The sequence below is a fragment of the Eubalaena glacialis genome, chromosome 3 (assembly GCF_028564815.1).
Source record: "Eubalaena glacialis isolate mEubGla1 chromosome 3, mEubGla1.1.hap2.+ XY, whole genome shotgun sequence".
Classification (NCBI taxonomy): Eukaryota; Metazoa; Chordata; class Mammalia; order Artiodactyla; family Balaenidae; genus Eubalaena; species Eubalaena glacialis.
In genome coordinates this window covers 44,713,812-44,729,542 of record NC_083718.1, presented here as the reverse complement: position 1 = coordinate 44,729,542, position 15,731 = coordinate 44,713,812, and the positions used below count along the sequence as shown (strand labels likewise).

Below are 15,731 nucleotides of genomic sequence, written 5' to 3'. Positions count from 1 at the left end.
AATTCATGGCCAGTTCTAAGAGAAGTATAAACCCATTTAACATCATATACTAACAAATATGCATACACACATATACTATGGATTATATAATGATTTTATCCCCCAAATTATCTTTTGTAAAGGGTTAAAAAGATAACCAAATCCAACATATTGTCAACTGCTAGTGAAAATACAACTTCAATAAAGAAATGAGAGCTGCCAAACTACTTTTCCAAGTGAAACATTTTAGGAGATTGCTCTAACCTGGGGCACAGTACATTCTCTCTATGGCATCGCTGTCACAGGAATCTTCAACCTCACTCCACCTGCTAAAATACGTTAGCTGAATGTGTCCTAAAAACAAAACGACAGGAGAAATCAAAACATTTTTCTCTTCCATTTTCTGCAGAAGTGAACTGTAATTACTCCTTTTGTAGCTAAAAACAGTATCATTAAGAATAATGGCATCATTAAGTACTAGAAGCTATTACTGGGGGTGAATTTGCTGCACTGATAATGAAGCTCTAGACAGGAAATGAAGATACTAATTACAAGATAAAACGCCTACTCAGTTAATTGGAAGCAACAGCGAATAAAAAGAAATGCATTTGCAAAAGTTCCTGACCTCTATCATTCAATAAGATGTTGTTTGGGTTCAAATCGCGGCACACAATTCCCTCTCTATGTAAAGCATCAAGGGCTACCACCATTTCAGCTGCCCATCTTTGAATACAGCCCTCTGGGATGTAAAACCTGGAGTTCAGTGCTAATTTTTTATCAAGGTCCTCAAAAATCTGATGTATTTCCTTGTCTCCTTCTAGTGCTAACCCACTCTTTGCCTTAGTCTCAGAGTCTCTCTGAAATACAGTCGGCTCCTCTTTAGCCAAATCATCAGTTTGATCTGTAAACAGCAATACTTCTTCAGTTTTTAAAGTGTCTGTATTTACGTTATATTCATTAGCACCTGAGAGTGGGTCAGAAATACGGAATAAGCTTTCTTTTGCGTTGTTTGCTGTTACTGCCGATGCAACCAAGCTAAGTCCTTGGAACTTAGGATCTGAACTGTGTAACAAAGACATGTCTTCCGCATTACTATGATCATCAGCTGCTATAAATAACATCCCAAGATCTCCCTGTGCGTAGTGTTTCTCTGTGATACTATGGGATTTAGGCCCACAGGGATCACTCAGTTCCTCTGTGCCTTTTTCTTCACGTGCTTGGCACTGTTCAGTACTAAGCCTGAGGCATAAAACATCAGGGGTTTCCAACAGTTTACTTTCTATTATGCCTATATTAGTCTGTGTGAACTTAGTAGGTCCCATTGCTGCACCATCTTTCATTGGCTCCAATTCACCAGGTAGATTTACAAGAAGATCAGGCCTTCCTTCTTCAGTACCACTGACATCATCAAAAGCAGCATCTTTAAAAGAAATAACCGGGACTGAGTCATCTGAGCCCCTGCTAATGGTGTCATGAGCTATAAACTCTACCTTGCTTTCACTAGTACTAAAACTCCTGGAAGTGCTGTCTCCATCAGAAAGAGTGAAGAATGGTTTCAAAGGTTCTGACTTTAGACTATACAATTTTTCTCCAAAATCAAGTCCTAAGAGTTCACTAGTGCTATCCTTACTATCTATTCTAAAGAATTCCATGGGGCTGCTTTTAGATCTACTGAGGGAATCTGATGTTCTTGGAGAACTAACTGCTTCCAGGCCATCATCCCCAGCAAAGAACTTCAGCTCGTGGGCTGTCAGCTGTGTGCTGGGGCTCTCACTGTCAGCAGCAAGGTGTGCTGGGAAGTTTTCTATAGCTTTGGTATCAACATCATTCCTTTCAGTCTTTATGAAAGGCTCCTCATTCAAAGACCCTGGTTCAATCTTTTCTTGCCCATATTCATTGCATAATGTTAAATAACTAGTAGTACATTCTTCTTCTGAACTTGAGCCAGAATCTGGCCATTTTGGAGAGCTGTCTTGCCCATCATCATCTTGGTTGCTATCATCTTGAGAGCTTGGAGTAAGACTAGTCTTCAAAGGCAGAACTTTAAGCATGGCTCCACCATCACTGTCTCTGGATTCAAAGCTGCTGCTGTCCTGAGGACTAGACGTTGGCTGTTGCAGTTGAACTTTAGCAAGTGAAGATTTTTTCACTGCTTCGATGTCAAAGCTTTCTTCAGGACTTCTGTTTAGAAACTTACTGATATATGACCAGAGTTTGCCACCTGTGAATAAGCATAACCAAAAAAAAAAAAAAAAATTAAGAACACCAAATTAATGGTTACTTATTGAAGCCATTAGAAAAACAAAAAGTATTCTAATAATCAAAAGCAAGTCAATGATACCCATTAATGTCAAGTATGCTGTAAGAAGCAATTTAAGAAAATGCCTTCTTGAAGAATAGTCGAGCTTGGATTTGGGATTCACGACAACAAAGAGTCTAAATAAAATTTTTGCAATGAAAAAAAAACTAAATAACTAAATAAAATGCTTTCTTATTATTGTTGACCGGTGAGTACAGTTTCAAGCATATCTCCTAATATCAATTATTTTTAAAATGACAACTTATTTCTTCCTTTGAAGAGAAATTGGTTATAACAAATACTAATATGAAATTTCACAGCTAAAATTCTACTTTAAAGTTAAACATAATTTACTCTAGAAACGTCTATGTCCTGCTCTGTTTATTAATAATTTTTTCAAGCATGGTCACCGAAGCTCTACTGACTAGAAACAGTATTACAAAAAAAAAAAATAAGAATAATTAAATTTGATTCAGAAATCTTAAAAACAGTAATTGTGGGAGCATACTTTGTAAAGATATAACTATTGCTCCCCAAAATAGGAAATAATACATCAAAAATGAAACCCTGTACTAATAAGGAGAAAGCAATTTTTTCCAGCACATTTTTAAATGTCATTATTAAACATCATATACCAAGGGGAACTAAATCTTAGGGGAAATAATCACTGACAGTCAATTATATGTGTAAAAAGGTCAATGGAAGCATCCAAAATATCTTTCTCTCCTTGGCATTTCATTTCATTTAGAGGAACTCAATAAATACATAAAGCGCCCAATACTGTGCCCAGCATAGAGTAATGCTATAAAGGGTAACTGCATAATATTAATCCTAGGATACTCAGACATCTTCTTCTATCAGTGATCTAGTTAACAATCTTATCCCTTTTGATAATAATTAGTGGTATAGAACATTGTGGTGTTTAACTTCCCTCTTGCTTCTTCTTAGCTAACTTTCTGTCATCACTAGATTATACTCGGTATCTCATATTTCTCCATATTCAAACTAAAGTTTAAAGATTCATATATGGCTTTGAAATTCACTCACTCACACACAAAAGAAGCTATGCAACGATCCCATCTTTTTTGATTCTTTTGACAACAATAACCACATTCCTCTTATCACAAATACCTCCATTGTGGCACACTAACAGTAATGCCTGCCCTGAAGCTGGGGTTCTTGTATGCAGTCCAAATAAAATGATGTATATTGTTCAACTGTCCTACTGTGAGGACAGGACTAAGTCTTTTTCATCTTTATATATCTACTGCCTATACAGTGTGCAGGACATGATAGGCATTCACTCAATGCTTGTTAACTCAAATCATAACTTATCAGAATGGGATACGCCATCACAAAGGAGACACTATCTATAGCTGTAAAGTTCCAGTGATCAGCAAGGAACAATACCTAGTAAAGTTCTAAGAAAAGTTGCATTCATTCTTAGGCTAATTCAACCTGGATGAGCTGCTCAAATCTAAAATTGAATGTGCTAAAATTCTTTATTTTTGCTCCCCAAATCACTTCTTCTTTCTGAATTCAGAGCTACTGAGGCACAAAAACTTGGACTATTTTCTCTCCTTTGTTCTTCCTATATCTGACAAGTTTCCAAGTCCTATAAGATCTACCCATGTTTCCCACAGTCTTCCTCTTCTTTTAATTCCTTTGACCACTCTGTGTTTCTTGGAATAATGTTATAGATACAACTAGACCAGTACTTTCAGTCCTTCCTGTATCACTCTATCATACTAACTGCTGCCCAAGTAATCTTCCATTTTAGCACAGATCTTATCATGTCATTTCTCCAAGAACCCAAACCCTACCCCCACCCCGCCCACCTACTGAACGACGCACCAACTCCATACAGGCATTTGGACCCTTAATAATACAGTATCAACCCACAATTTGTTCCTCTCCCTCAACTCATCACACATTTCACCTGAATAGAATTTCTCCACATATAATCCATGCTGGGCTTTTGCTCAAACTATACCTACCACTTAGAATTGTCTTTCTTATTAGTTTCGCCAATATCTGCTTGTCAAAATCCTACCCATTCTTGAAGGTCCTTCAGAATTTGTTTTCTTTTATCACTTTTTTTTTACATACCCTCACTGTATACAACTCCTATCTTCTCAGAATCCTCTGTATCACTTCATCCCTCTTATGACATTTACAACATTCTATTTCATACTAATATTACTTTTATGCTTTCATTAGCTCTTTTACCATACTGCAGGGTCTTCATAACTGCAAGGAGAGGATTCTGTCTAGCATGTAAAATAATAGGAATTAAATATTTATTAAATTGAGTTATAAAAAGATGACATCTTTACAAATTTTTTGAAAACCTTTCAAGGAAAAGTTTATACAAATTAAAAATGTCATTATTTTTGGTCATACTTTCTTCTTATTCTAAAACAGATACATGGTTCTATTATTTTTTAAAAATTTAATATAGAAAAGGACACAGAACAGCAAAAAAATCAGAATATATAAATCACCCATAAACACTATTAACCATTAGTACATTTATCTTCTGACTTTTCACAACTAACATCTTATCATAAACATTTTCTAGGGCTTCCCTGGTGGCGCAGTGGTTGAGAATCTGCCTACCAATACAGGGGACATGGGTTCGAGCCCTGGTCTGGGAGGATCCCACATGCTGCGGAGCGACTGGGCCCGTGAGCCACAATTACTGAGCCTGCGCGTCTGGAGCCTGTGCTCCGCAACAAGAGAGGCCGCGATAATGAGAGGCCCACGCACCGCGATGAAGAGTGGCCCCCGCTTGCCGCAACTAGAGAAAGCCCTCGCACAGAAACGAAGACCCAACACAGCCATAAATAAATAAATAAATAAACTGAAGTGGAGTGATTTAAAAAAAAAAAAAAATTTTCTAATTTCATGAGAATATGAACTTGAAAGGCTATATAGCATATCCATAAGATAGATAGATATGGTGTGTTTAAATGTTCCTCTATTGTTGAACATCTAAGTTGCTTCTAGTCTTTTGCTATTAGAATTAAAATAATGTATACTTTAGCTTACAAATACTTAACACCTCTGATTATTTCATCAGGACACAATACCAGAAATGAAAGTGCTAGGTCAGTAAGTATAAATATCTTTAATGCTTCTGATATGTGTCATTAAATTGCTTTATAGAAAAGCTGTACCAGAATCCACTCCTACAAGCAACGTGTATTAGTGCCATCTTCATAGCATCTTACCTATATTGGATATTAGCAAGTTTACCAATTTGATTAATCAAACATGGCATCGTATTTAATTCCATTCTTTTCATTATTATATTAAAATTTTTTAATGTAATTGTTGGCATTTTCTTTATGAAATTTGTTACTAGCCTAAAAAAGTACTCTAATGTGAAGTATAAAAACTGCATTTTCAAGAGAGGAAAAAAAACTGTTTTAGCTCTTTCCATTCCTTTTTGGGGGCCAAGTTAGATTTAATGCTCAATGCGGAGCTATAGAAACAAAAATTTGGTCCTGTGATATACTTTTTTCAATTACAAAATCATGAAAACCACATAACTTACAAAAATACATAATTCCCATGAAGTTTCTTTCCACAGAAGCTGAGTTCTACTTTCTACAGAGTTAAGATCAGGCCTAATACACAAACTTACACAAATGTCAACATTATTATTGTAACATTAATAATATTAACCTAAAAAAATCCTGTTATTGCTAAATCACAAAATATAAATAGAAAATATCTAAAATATTTATAATTTTTAATACTCTAAGAATATAAATGACATTTTTCTAAGCCCTGTTGAAGCACATAAAATTGCATATATTAGCTACTTTAAGCTATGAAAATAGCAATCCATAAGGTTTAATAAAAACTCTTTTTGTCTCTCTTTAGATTTTCATCTATTGGTTTTCTGCAGGATTACAAAGAAAATCTTTTCAATTTACTTGACCAGAACTGGAATTTAAATTTAATACATATGATAAAATATTGATGGACCCATAATCAAAAATCATCTTTTGACCCAGCAATTCTACTTCAAGAAATTTGTCTTACAAATAATTCTCAAAACAAAACAAAAATGCACATATATAGGGACAAGTACTGGAAACAATTTAAACAACAGTAGACAGGGGACTACTTAAATCAATTATGGTAAATCTGCACAACCAAATACCTTGTATACCAAATACCTTGTATCTATTCAAAAATAAACAAACAGAAATACTGCAAACACTTAGTGTTTACCATGTACTAGGCACTATTATAACTGCTTTACATATACCAAGTATTTAATCCTCACGTCTACCCTCACATCTACCCTATGTAATTATTAGTTAATTACATAATTATTATGTAATTCTTATTATCCCTGTTTTACAAATAAGGAAACAGAGGTATAGAAAGGCTAAATAATTTGCCCAAGGTCACACAACTAGTAAATTGTGAGCCAGCCTTCAAGCTAACATAGTCTGGCTCTAAGATCCTTCTTTTTTTCCCCCTTAATTTTTATTTAATTATTTATTTATTTTTGGCTGCATTGGGTCTTCATTGCCGTGCATGGGCTTTCTCTAGCTGTGGCGAGCAGGGGCTACTCTTCGTTGCCGTGCGCGGGCTTCTCATTGCCGTGGCTTCTCTTGTTGCGGAGCACGGGCTCTAGGCTTGCGGGCTTCAGTAGTTGTGGCGCACGAGTTTAGTTACTCCGCGGCATGTGGCGTCTTCCCGGACCAGGGCTCGAACCCATATCCCCTGCATTGGCAGGCGGATTCTTAACCACTGCGCTACCAGGGAAGCCCTAAGATCCTTCTTTTTAATCACTATACTATACCGCCTCTCTCAGTGGACACCTATATGTACTGATAAGGAAAGATGTCCAAAGTACACTGTTAGGGTGGGGGGAAAAGCAAGCTACAGAACAATATGTAAAATCCATTTATGTTTTTAAAAATCAGGGACTTTCCTGATGGCACAGTGGATAGGACTCCACGCTCCCAATGCAGGGGGCACCAGTTCGATCCCTGGTCAGGGAACTAGATCCCATGTGCATGCCGCAGGTGAGGGTTCATGTGCCACAACTAAGGAGCCTGCGCAATGCAACTAAGGAGCTGGCAAACTGCAACTAAGGAGCCCTGGAGCTGCTACTAAGGAGCCTGCGTGCTGCAACTAAGGAGCCTGCCTGCCGCAGCTAAGACCCCACGCAACCAAATAAATAAAAATAAATAAATATTTTTTTTAAAAATCAGACAGGTAGGGGGGAGAAGTATATGTTTATATACACAGGAAATTTCTGGAAACGTTCACTCTATTTCTAGAGAATAGAAATGGGCATTAAAGTGAATAACGAGGAAGAATTTTTATTTCTACTTTATATACTTCCATCTAGTATGAATTTCTTTCTATATTAGTTTTATAATTTCTTTTTAAAACTAGTTAATAAAAAGAGAATCATTTCATCCCTTTGGTCCCCTCTTAACTTGAGGAGAAACTCTTTCCCATCCCCCACCCATTTGCTTGGAAGCTTTTCCAATCACTTTCTTGTAACCTAGTCATTCATCTTTTCTTAGTCAGTATTGAGCAATTATACACTGAGCACCTTCTATGTACCAAGCATTCCTATAAATGCTGGGATATATATATATATATATATATATATATATACATATATCTATATGATGAATCATAATCCCTAATCTCAGGAACTTAAAGTTTTAATAGCACATATAGCCTTGACTGAATACATTTGTTTCTCCCACCTTTTCTTCTTCAAACAGAGTTAAAATAAGAAATCCATTAATAGGAACAATAAACATTTTAAACCTCTCTCCTAAAATCCTGTCTGGCATATCCAACTGCCTACTCGACACCACCTGGAAATTTAATAAGCATCTCAAACTCACATGTCCAACACTGAATCTCTGGTTTTTCCCTCTAAATCTACTCCTCCCACAGTTTTCCTCATCTTAGTAAATAGAAACCATTCTTTCAGTTATTTAAGCCCAAAACCATGGAGTCATACAAGGCAGAATCACGTCAGTTCTACCTTCAGAATGCATTCAGAATCTAATAAGCATTTCTCACCACCTCCACCACTAATGCTTTGTGGAAGCCAGCGTCGATTTCACCTGGAGTGCTGCAACAACCTCCAAACTGGTCTCCCTGCTTTTGCCTTTGCCCTCCTAGATTCTATTTTCCACCAAGCAATCAGAGTAATCCCTACCTTGTCACTACTCTGCTCAATATACCCCAGGGTCTTCCTATCCATTCAGAATAAAAACTATGTTCTTAAAGTGGCCTAGAAGACCACGCCGGATCTGCCCACCTGCCTCCCCACTTCTCTGGTACCATTTCCCACCACTCTTCCCATTCTGCTCCAGCCACACTTGACCTTGCTGTTTCTTGTACAGCAAATGCACTCTTGCCTCCAGGCCTATGTACTTGTTCCCTCTTGCCAAGATACTCTTCCCTCCCATGTCCACATCTGCTCCCTCTCTCATTTCCAAATGGTCATTGGCCAAATGTCTCCTTCTTAATAAGGTGACCACTCTATATAAAATAACAACCCCCAACTCACCCTTCTGGCATTCCCTCATATATTTACTTATATATTTGCTTATTGTCTGTTCTGCCTCTATACTGCAAGCTCCATGTGGGCAGAGTCTTTATTTTGCTCACTGCCATGTTAGAACTAAGCCTGTATCCCAGAGAGCACTCCATATATTTCTAAATGAATGAATTAAAAATGTTACGAAAATTAGTCCAAGAGACTCATGTGAATCATGAATAGTTCTGTTAAGCAAAGGGAAGTTAAAGCCCAAATCATAAATATTCAAGGATTCATATTATGGAGAAAACAATTCTTCAGTGTTTACTTTTTCAGTAATAGCTATTCACGTATATGAAAGTGATGTTTTTATGATATATGCACAACCTCCTAATTCACAGAGGTAACAAAGAAAGTACCACTGACATGTAAAAAGGTAACACACTGTCCATCAGCCAGTTCACTTGACTGCTCATGCCAAATCCAGGAAATTATCCTAGATTCTTCTCTCCCTAACCTCAAATCCATCACAGGTCCCACTGACTACCCTCAGAGCAACTCCACAAGTAACCCAGAAGGCCATGCCATCATCATCTCTTGCCCAAACTACTTTATTACCCTTCATTGCTTCTCCTCTTGCCTTTCTATAATCCATTCCACATACAACAGTCAGAGTGATTTTCTTAAATGTAGATCAGACATTGTCACTGCTTAAAATGTCCAATGGTCTCCCAATGCACTCGAATGAAAGCCAAAGCCCTTACCGTGCTCCTGCCTGCTTCTCCAATAGCTTCATATACCACCACTGCCTTCACCTACCAGACTCCAACTGAATGGTCTCCTTTCTTGTTCATCAAACATTGCAAGTTTCTTTTTGCCTTCGATTTCTTACACTGATCCCTATACCTAGAATGGGTTTCCCCCTTACATCCAAACGGTTATTTCTTTTGTCATTCAGAACTCCTCTTAAATGTCACCTTCTTAGAGCGGGCTTCCTTGACTAGTCTAAAGTAGTCCCCCAGTCATTCTCGATTAGAGTTCTCTGTGTTAAAGATGAGTATGGTCCCTATTATTAGCCAATATTATCACGCTTTTGTTTTTCTGTTTGACTCTCCCCAAGAAGAATGTAAGTTTCAAAAAGTCACTCTTTTCCTGTTTTGTTCACCTAAAAGAAAGCCTAATAGATAGTACATGCTCAATAAATTTGCTGAATATTTAATGAATCCAGAGTCCCTATTTACACCATAATCCAATATATTTGTATTATAAAATCTTCTTAAAATTAAACAATAAACACCTGAAATGAGTAGCCAAAAGATATTCCTGCCCACCCCCCAAGTTTAAATAATCCAGGACAAATTCTATGGTCACATAACCATTCAAAGTCAGGCATGGTCAACAATAAAGGAAAGAGACTTGGTAAAGATAATCTAAAACAGTGGAAAATTTGAAAGCCACATGTCTATGGGTTTAAAGCATATTATAAACATTTTCTATAGTAGCAAAGTAAAATCAGTTGAAATATCAGCTTTGGGAAGTGTAAGAGAAGGTGAGAAGATGGCCCAAGAAAAAATGAAGTATTGTATTTGGAGAAGGAAAAGGAAAAACAGGAAGAAGAAGCTGCAAATAGCAGAGGTACAGTAGGATTGAAAATTTGCCACAGATAATCTCCAACATGAGTAATCCACACTGCGTAATAGAATATTGACTATAATTACATTCATCCTACTGACCTTGTTCTAAATTATTATGGATTATTACTACGCAAGTTATTTTGTTCCACACCAGAGGTGGCTGTATTTCGCTATCAGATGACATGACCTCTAATTCAATAATGTCTGTAATGCACTGGTATCCTCGGATAAAAGCTGTCTATAATATCTGAACAAAGGTGAATTAGTTATCCAATTCACACACGCAATTAACTCTCTTAATACCTGAGAGACCATGAAGCCCCTTCTGAATTTCCTATCAAATACTACATATGGAGGTCTTCCCTCCATCTGTAGTTATCTTGTGCTGTACTTCATAATAAACAATATTAATAGTTTATTGCCCCCGCCAAAAATCTTACATTAGTTATCATACGAGACCTCATTCCACAAAGCAATGACTCATTTTCCTGGGAAAATGCATTCAATTCAAATGTTATGCCTATTACTAAAGCACAGTAGTTCTTTATTCTCAGTAATGTTAAAATAATAACAACACCTTCATGAAATATGGAAAATAATTTAATTTTCTTTACTATTTTAAGAACACCTCTCAAAAGCCAAAAGGCAATATTTATTTTGTGGATTAATATTTACATGCTGTGTTCATTCTACATAAAAGACTATTTATTTAAATTTAGGTGTTAAAGGGCAAAAACAAACCAAAATATAGTATTTTTTTGCCACCTGTTCCCTTTACTAAGAGCTGAAATTTCACAGTTTGAAGGCAGAGCACTGTGCCTTTGCTTTGTACCCATATGTGATGCCAATGGCTGTATTCGTAAAAACCCAGATCAGAATAACTAGGTAATGTCAAATGTTAAGCAAATACCTACGCCTTCTAAAAAAGGAGGTAATTAATTAATTCTTCAGGGGATGCTCTTCATTTTGTCATCTAACATTAGTGTATCTTCTCAGCAGAAAACAAGAGAAATCCCTAAAATAAAACTTAGTTCCCTTAGCACACATTCGCATTAAAGTTCTCATCATATTGGACCAATCCTAGGAGTGAGTAAGTAGTTAAGTATATCTAAGAATGTTACTACAGTTCAAATGAAATCTGCTTCTCGCCTGGGCTTTCATTCTCCCTCACAACTCCAACTAGGAAGGGAGAGCAGAGGAATAAGGAAACAATTTCTCACACGTGTTTCCTATGTTTTATCCGCTCAAGTAATGACAGAAGTAAGAAGGACATTATAGAAACTAAAAAGCTAAGCAGGTGACATTCTTCACTCCACAAACAATTTAAACTACAAACCAACCTTCCGCATGCTGCAGCACAAGAAATACCGACTCCTCAGAAATGATGTACTTGTGCAGACACACCATGTTGGGCACACAGCGGGGGATGATGGTCTTTCTGTTCCTGCTGTATTCACTGCTTTTCCTTAGACCCTGACAGAGAACAAAAAGGTCAGTTGTACCCTCAGTTGCCTTTGGAGCCTGCTGTGCTCTGTGTTTATCAACCAAACTAATCTATCCGAGTTACCCTGGGCTTCAGAGAAACCACTCATCTGCTGCTCTATGCCCCTCAGTCCCTGGAGGCTCTGCTGATGGCATCTGGCATGAATCCAGAGAACGGAAGATGCCACAAAGCTGCCATTAAAATCAATTACGTGGGTCAGTGTTTTTATTAGAGATGCTCTCAAACTAAGTCATCAGGATGACACACAGTTATTTCTCTATGACCTTTTCTTAAGTTTTATTTTACTTATGTATATCTTTAAAGCAGCAGACATCGTGAGATCAATTCAAATTCCTGAGACACAAAAGGCATTCCTAGATTAAACGGGCAGTTTTAAAATTCTATTCCAAAAAAGTACAAAGATCATTTTAAGTTTTCTCCAAAGGAACAAGGTATGTGTAGTTTCTGCTGTCATATCCTGGTTTAAAAATCTGAGAAAATGCCAGTGATAAAGTATACTCATAAAAATAAATTTATTTCAGTATATGTCAATGTGACCAACTGCCATGCTGATAAGTAAAAGAAAAAATATCAGAAAAATATAAAACTAATCTGAAATTCATTAATTCTGGATGCTGTGGAAATGCTTAAATTAGGATACTTTTAGAATATGTACTATCACAATCCACTTCAAATATGATTTTGAAATTACAAAATTGAGGGGGTTTTCTTCCTTTATTCATTTAATTACAAATTGAGTAATACAGAGAATCAAAATTGAATTTAGAAAAAAGACAGGGCCAGGGATGTAGATAACACTCTCCCAAATACCTGCAACAAAGACTTTAAGGCAAAATTTCAGCTCTTAAGAACTATAATCATAATCAAAGGTATGACTGCGTGTGGTCTTCACATACTATGCAAAATGTACTAGAGACGTATTTAAGTTATACACTATACATTTAACAGCATAAAATGAGTCTTCAACTTATCCAAGTTATTTCCTCCATACTCTATAACCTAAGGCTCTTTTTAAATGTATGCTATAGAGTATTTATCCACTGTGATGGAAGGACACAAAGTAAAATAAATACAGATCACTGCAAACATAAAAGAACATTCAAACACCCAGAAAAAAATTAAATATTTTCTTTCAGAAGCATAATTTGAAAATAAATTTCTAAATTCATTAAACAGAAAAATTCTACTTACTTTTAGAATGAATGTCTGTTCTGTCCTTGTATCCATTACAAGTAAAACCTACATAAAAGACATGAGTAATAATCTCTTTACAATACAATGAAACATGAACTCATAACTTTTTGAAACTATACTTTAAAGGTTTGGGGGGAAGTGCTGAAATTGACTCTGCCAAAATTGTTAATTTCTGAATAGATTTTTTTTAAGTCGCCAAATCACAGGATTAAAACAGTCTTATCTAAAAGTGTGTTTCCTTTCTAAAAATGCCATATTTTAGGAACACTACTACATTTTCCTAGATTTATTTTAAAATATATTTCTTAAAAGGAAGAATTATTTTAGAAAAAGAACTTTTCCTCATGAAACATATATGGTTAAAAAACAAGTTAAAAAAAAATTTTTTTTATAGAAATTGAAGTCTCAGTTTTCTTCCTAAAACCTCTAATGTAGCAACTTGCTACAATGTGATCTCAATAACCCAGGCTCTAACCCAAGGCACCATTCTGGTGCTACTTCTCCATCCTGGACTCATCCTTAACTCCTCTTTTCCCATCAGCAAATCCTGCCAGCTCTATCTTCAAATTGTGTCCAGAATCTGAACTCACCTCACCACTTCCACAGCTATTACCCTGAATGAAACAAAGATTTACCTGGATTATAACAATGGTGTCCCAACAGATTTCTCTGCTTCCATCTTTGCTGCCCTATGGTCTATTCTCAAAATAGCAGGCAGGGTTTTCTTTCAAAAACATAAGTTATATCATGTCACTTCTCATTCAGAGAAAAAGCACACATCCAAAACAATGACCTCAAGACCCCTCATAATCTCACACACTGCCCCCTCAAACTATCCACTCCCCCTGCACCCATCCTGGTGAAAAAAAGAGTGAATAGAGATAGGGAATTATGCTACCATATTAATATTTATATTTATAGTTTATATTTTATAAACATTTTAATATTTATATTATATATTTTATATTATGTTAATCTTATCATTTTGGAGACACTATAGCAGAGGTGGGCAAACTTTTCCTGGAAAGATGCAGGTAGTAAATATTTAAGGTTTTGCAGGCCCACACGGTCTCTGTTGCAGCTATTCAACTCCGCCGTTGCAGCACAAAAGCAGCCAGAGTCCGAAATGGGCCATCGCGGGAGAATTTACACCACAGAAATCTGCAAACACTGTAAACAGGGCTTTTTTTCCCCACCCCCTCCAGAGAGTTGGGAGTCAAGGGTAAAAGAAGATATTAAGCTTAGAAAAATAAAAGAATGGTCAGAAAGAGAAAGACAAATACCATATGCTAACACATATATATAGAATCTAAAAAAAAAAAAAAAAAGTGTTCTGAAGAACCTAGGGTCAGGACAGGAATAAAGACGCAGACGTAGAGAATGGACTTGAGGACATGGGGAGGGGGAAAGGGAAGCTGAGACAAAGTGAGAGAGTGGCATGGACATATATACACTACCAAATGTAAAATAGATAACTAGTGGGAAGCAGCCACATAGCACAGGGAGATCAGCTCGGTGCTTTGTGACCACCTAGAGGGGTGGGATAAGGAGGGTGGGAGGGAGACACAAGAGGGAGGGGATATGGAGATATATGTATACATATAGCTGATTCACTTTGTTATACAGCAGCAACTAATACAACAATGTAAAGCAGTTATACCTCAATAATGATGTTAAATAAATAAATACATAAATAAATAAATAAATAAAAGAATGGTGAGAAGAAACGGGAGTTACAAAGAGGAACCTGTTTAAGACCTGATGAATTTGAAGTAATGGTGACAACTTCATCTTTGACCCCTCTTCTGAGTGCTTGACCTAAACTATTTAACTCCATTTAATTTCAATTGAATATTCCCACAGATACCTCCTAAACTCATCCCTTCCTCTTCCCAAAGCCCTGTCCCCACTAAAACAAAACCCCGCTTCACCTCTTACCATATTGAATAATACCACCACCCATGGAATGCCCCAAATCAAAAAGCTCCCTAAGTCACCGTGAATTCTCCCCTGCCCCCCACCTTCATAACCAGTGACCAAGTCCAGTCAATTCTACCTCCTAAGTATTTCTCTCCTCCACCTTCTACTCTCTTTCGCCTACCATGTTTTAAGTGTTTAATATGTGCTATGTTTTAGTCATGTGTAATCATTGTTAATTCTTTCAATTACCCAATAAGATAGTTTTACCATTCCTACTCCACATGTGAAGATACTATAACTTCATCTGTAGAGGCTACAACGGTAGATAATAATAGTATCTACCATTTGTGAGAATTTCAGTGAGATAATCTTTAAAATTGCTTGGTACAGCCAGTTATTACTATTATTGCTATCACTATTATTGCTTCTTCTCCCTGAAATGTTCACCCAGCCCCTTATCAAACAAGCACTTATCTTTCCATATTCAGCTCAAATGTTACTGACACTTTTCTTCCTTTGTTCTCCCACTGTATATGGTACCAGCCTCTTCAGTTTGGTTTTATTTGGTCACTTGTCTATATCCCAACCAGATTTCAAGCTTTTTATCAGCATGTTGTAAGCAGAATAACAGTCGCCAAAGACACTCGTATTTTAATCTCCATA

General features: G+C 36.6%; 1 protein-coding gene across 4 annotated transcripts in view; it reads right to left on the bottom strand.

The window, feature by feature from the left end:
* The window catches only part of RPS6KC1 (ribosomal protein S6 kinase C1), a 212,376-nt gene that overhangs the window by 28,423 nt on the left and 168,222 nt on the right, over positions 1-15,731 (bottom strand). For 3 of the 4 annotated variants that reach the window (XM_061185594.1, XM_061185595.1, XM_061185596.1), the window contains 4 exons: positions 13,146-13,193; positions 11,791-11,923; positions 605-2,200; positions 244-333 (listed from right to left, as the gene is read on the bottom strand). In XM_061185594.1, coding sequence (XP_061041577.1) covers positions 244-333; positions 605-2,200; positions 11,791-11,923; positions 13,146-13,193 — 1,867 coding nt within the window. Of the gene's footprint in view, positions 1-243; positions 334-604; positions 2,201-11,790; positions 11,924-13,145; positions 13,221-15,731 lie in introns of all 4 variants that reach the window. The other variant, XM_061185597.1, reaches the window with a different exon arrangement.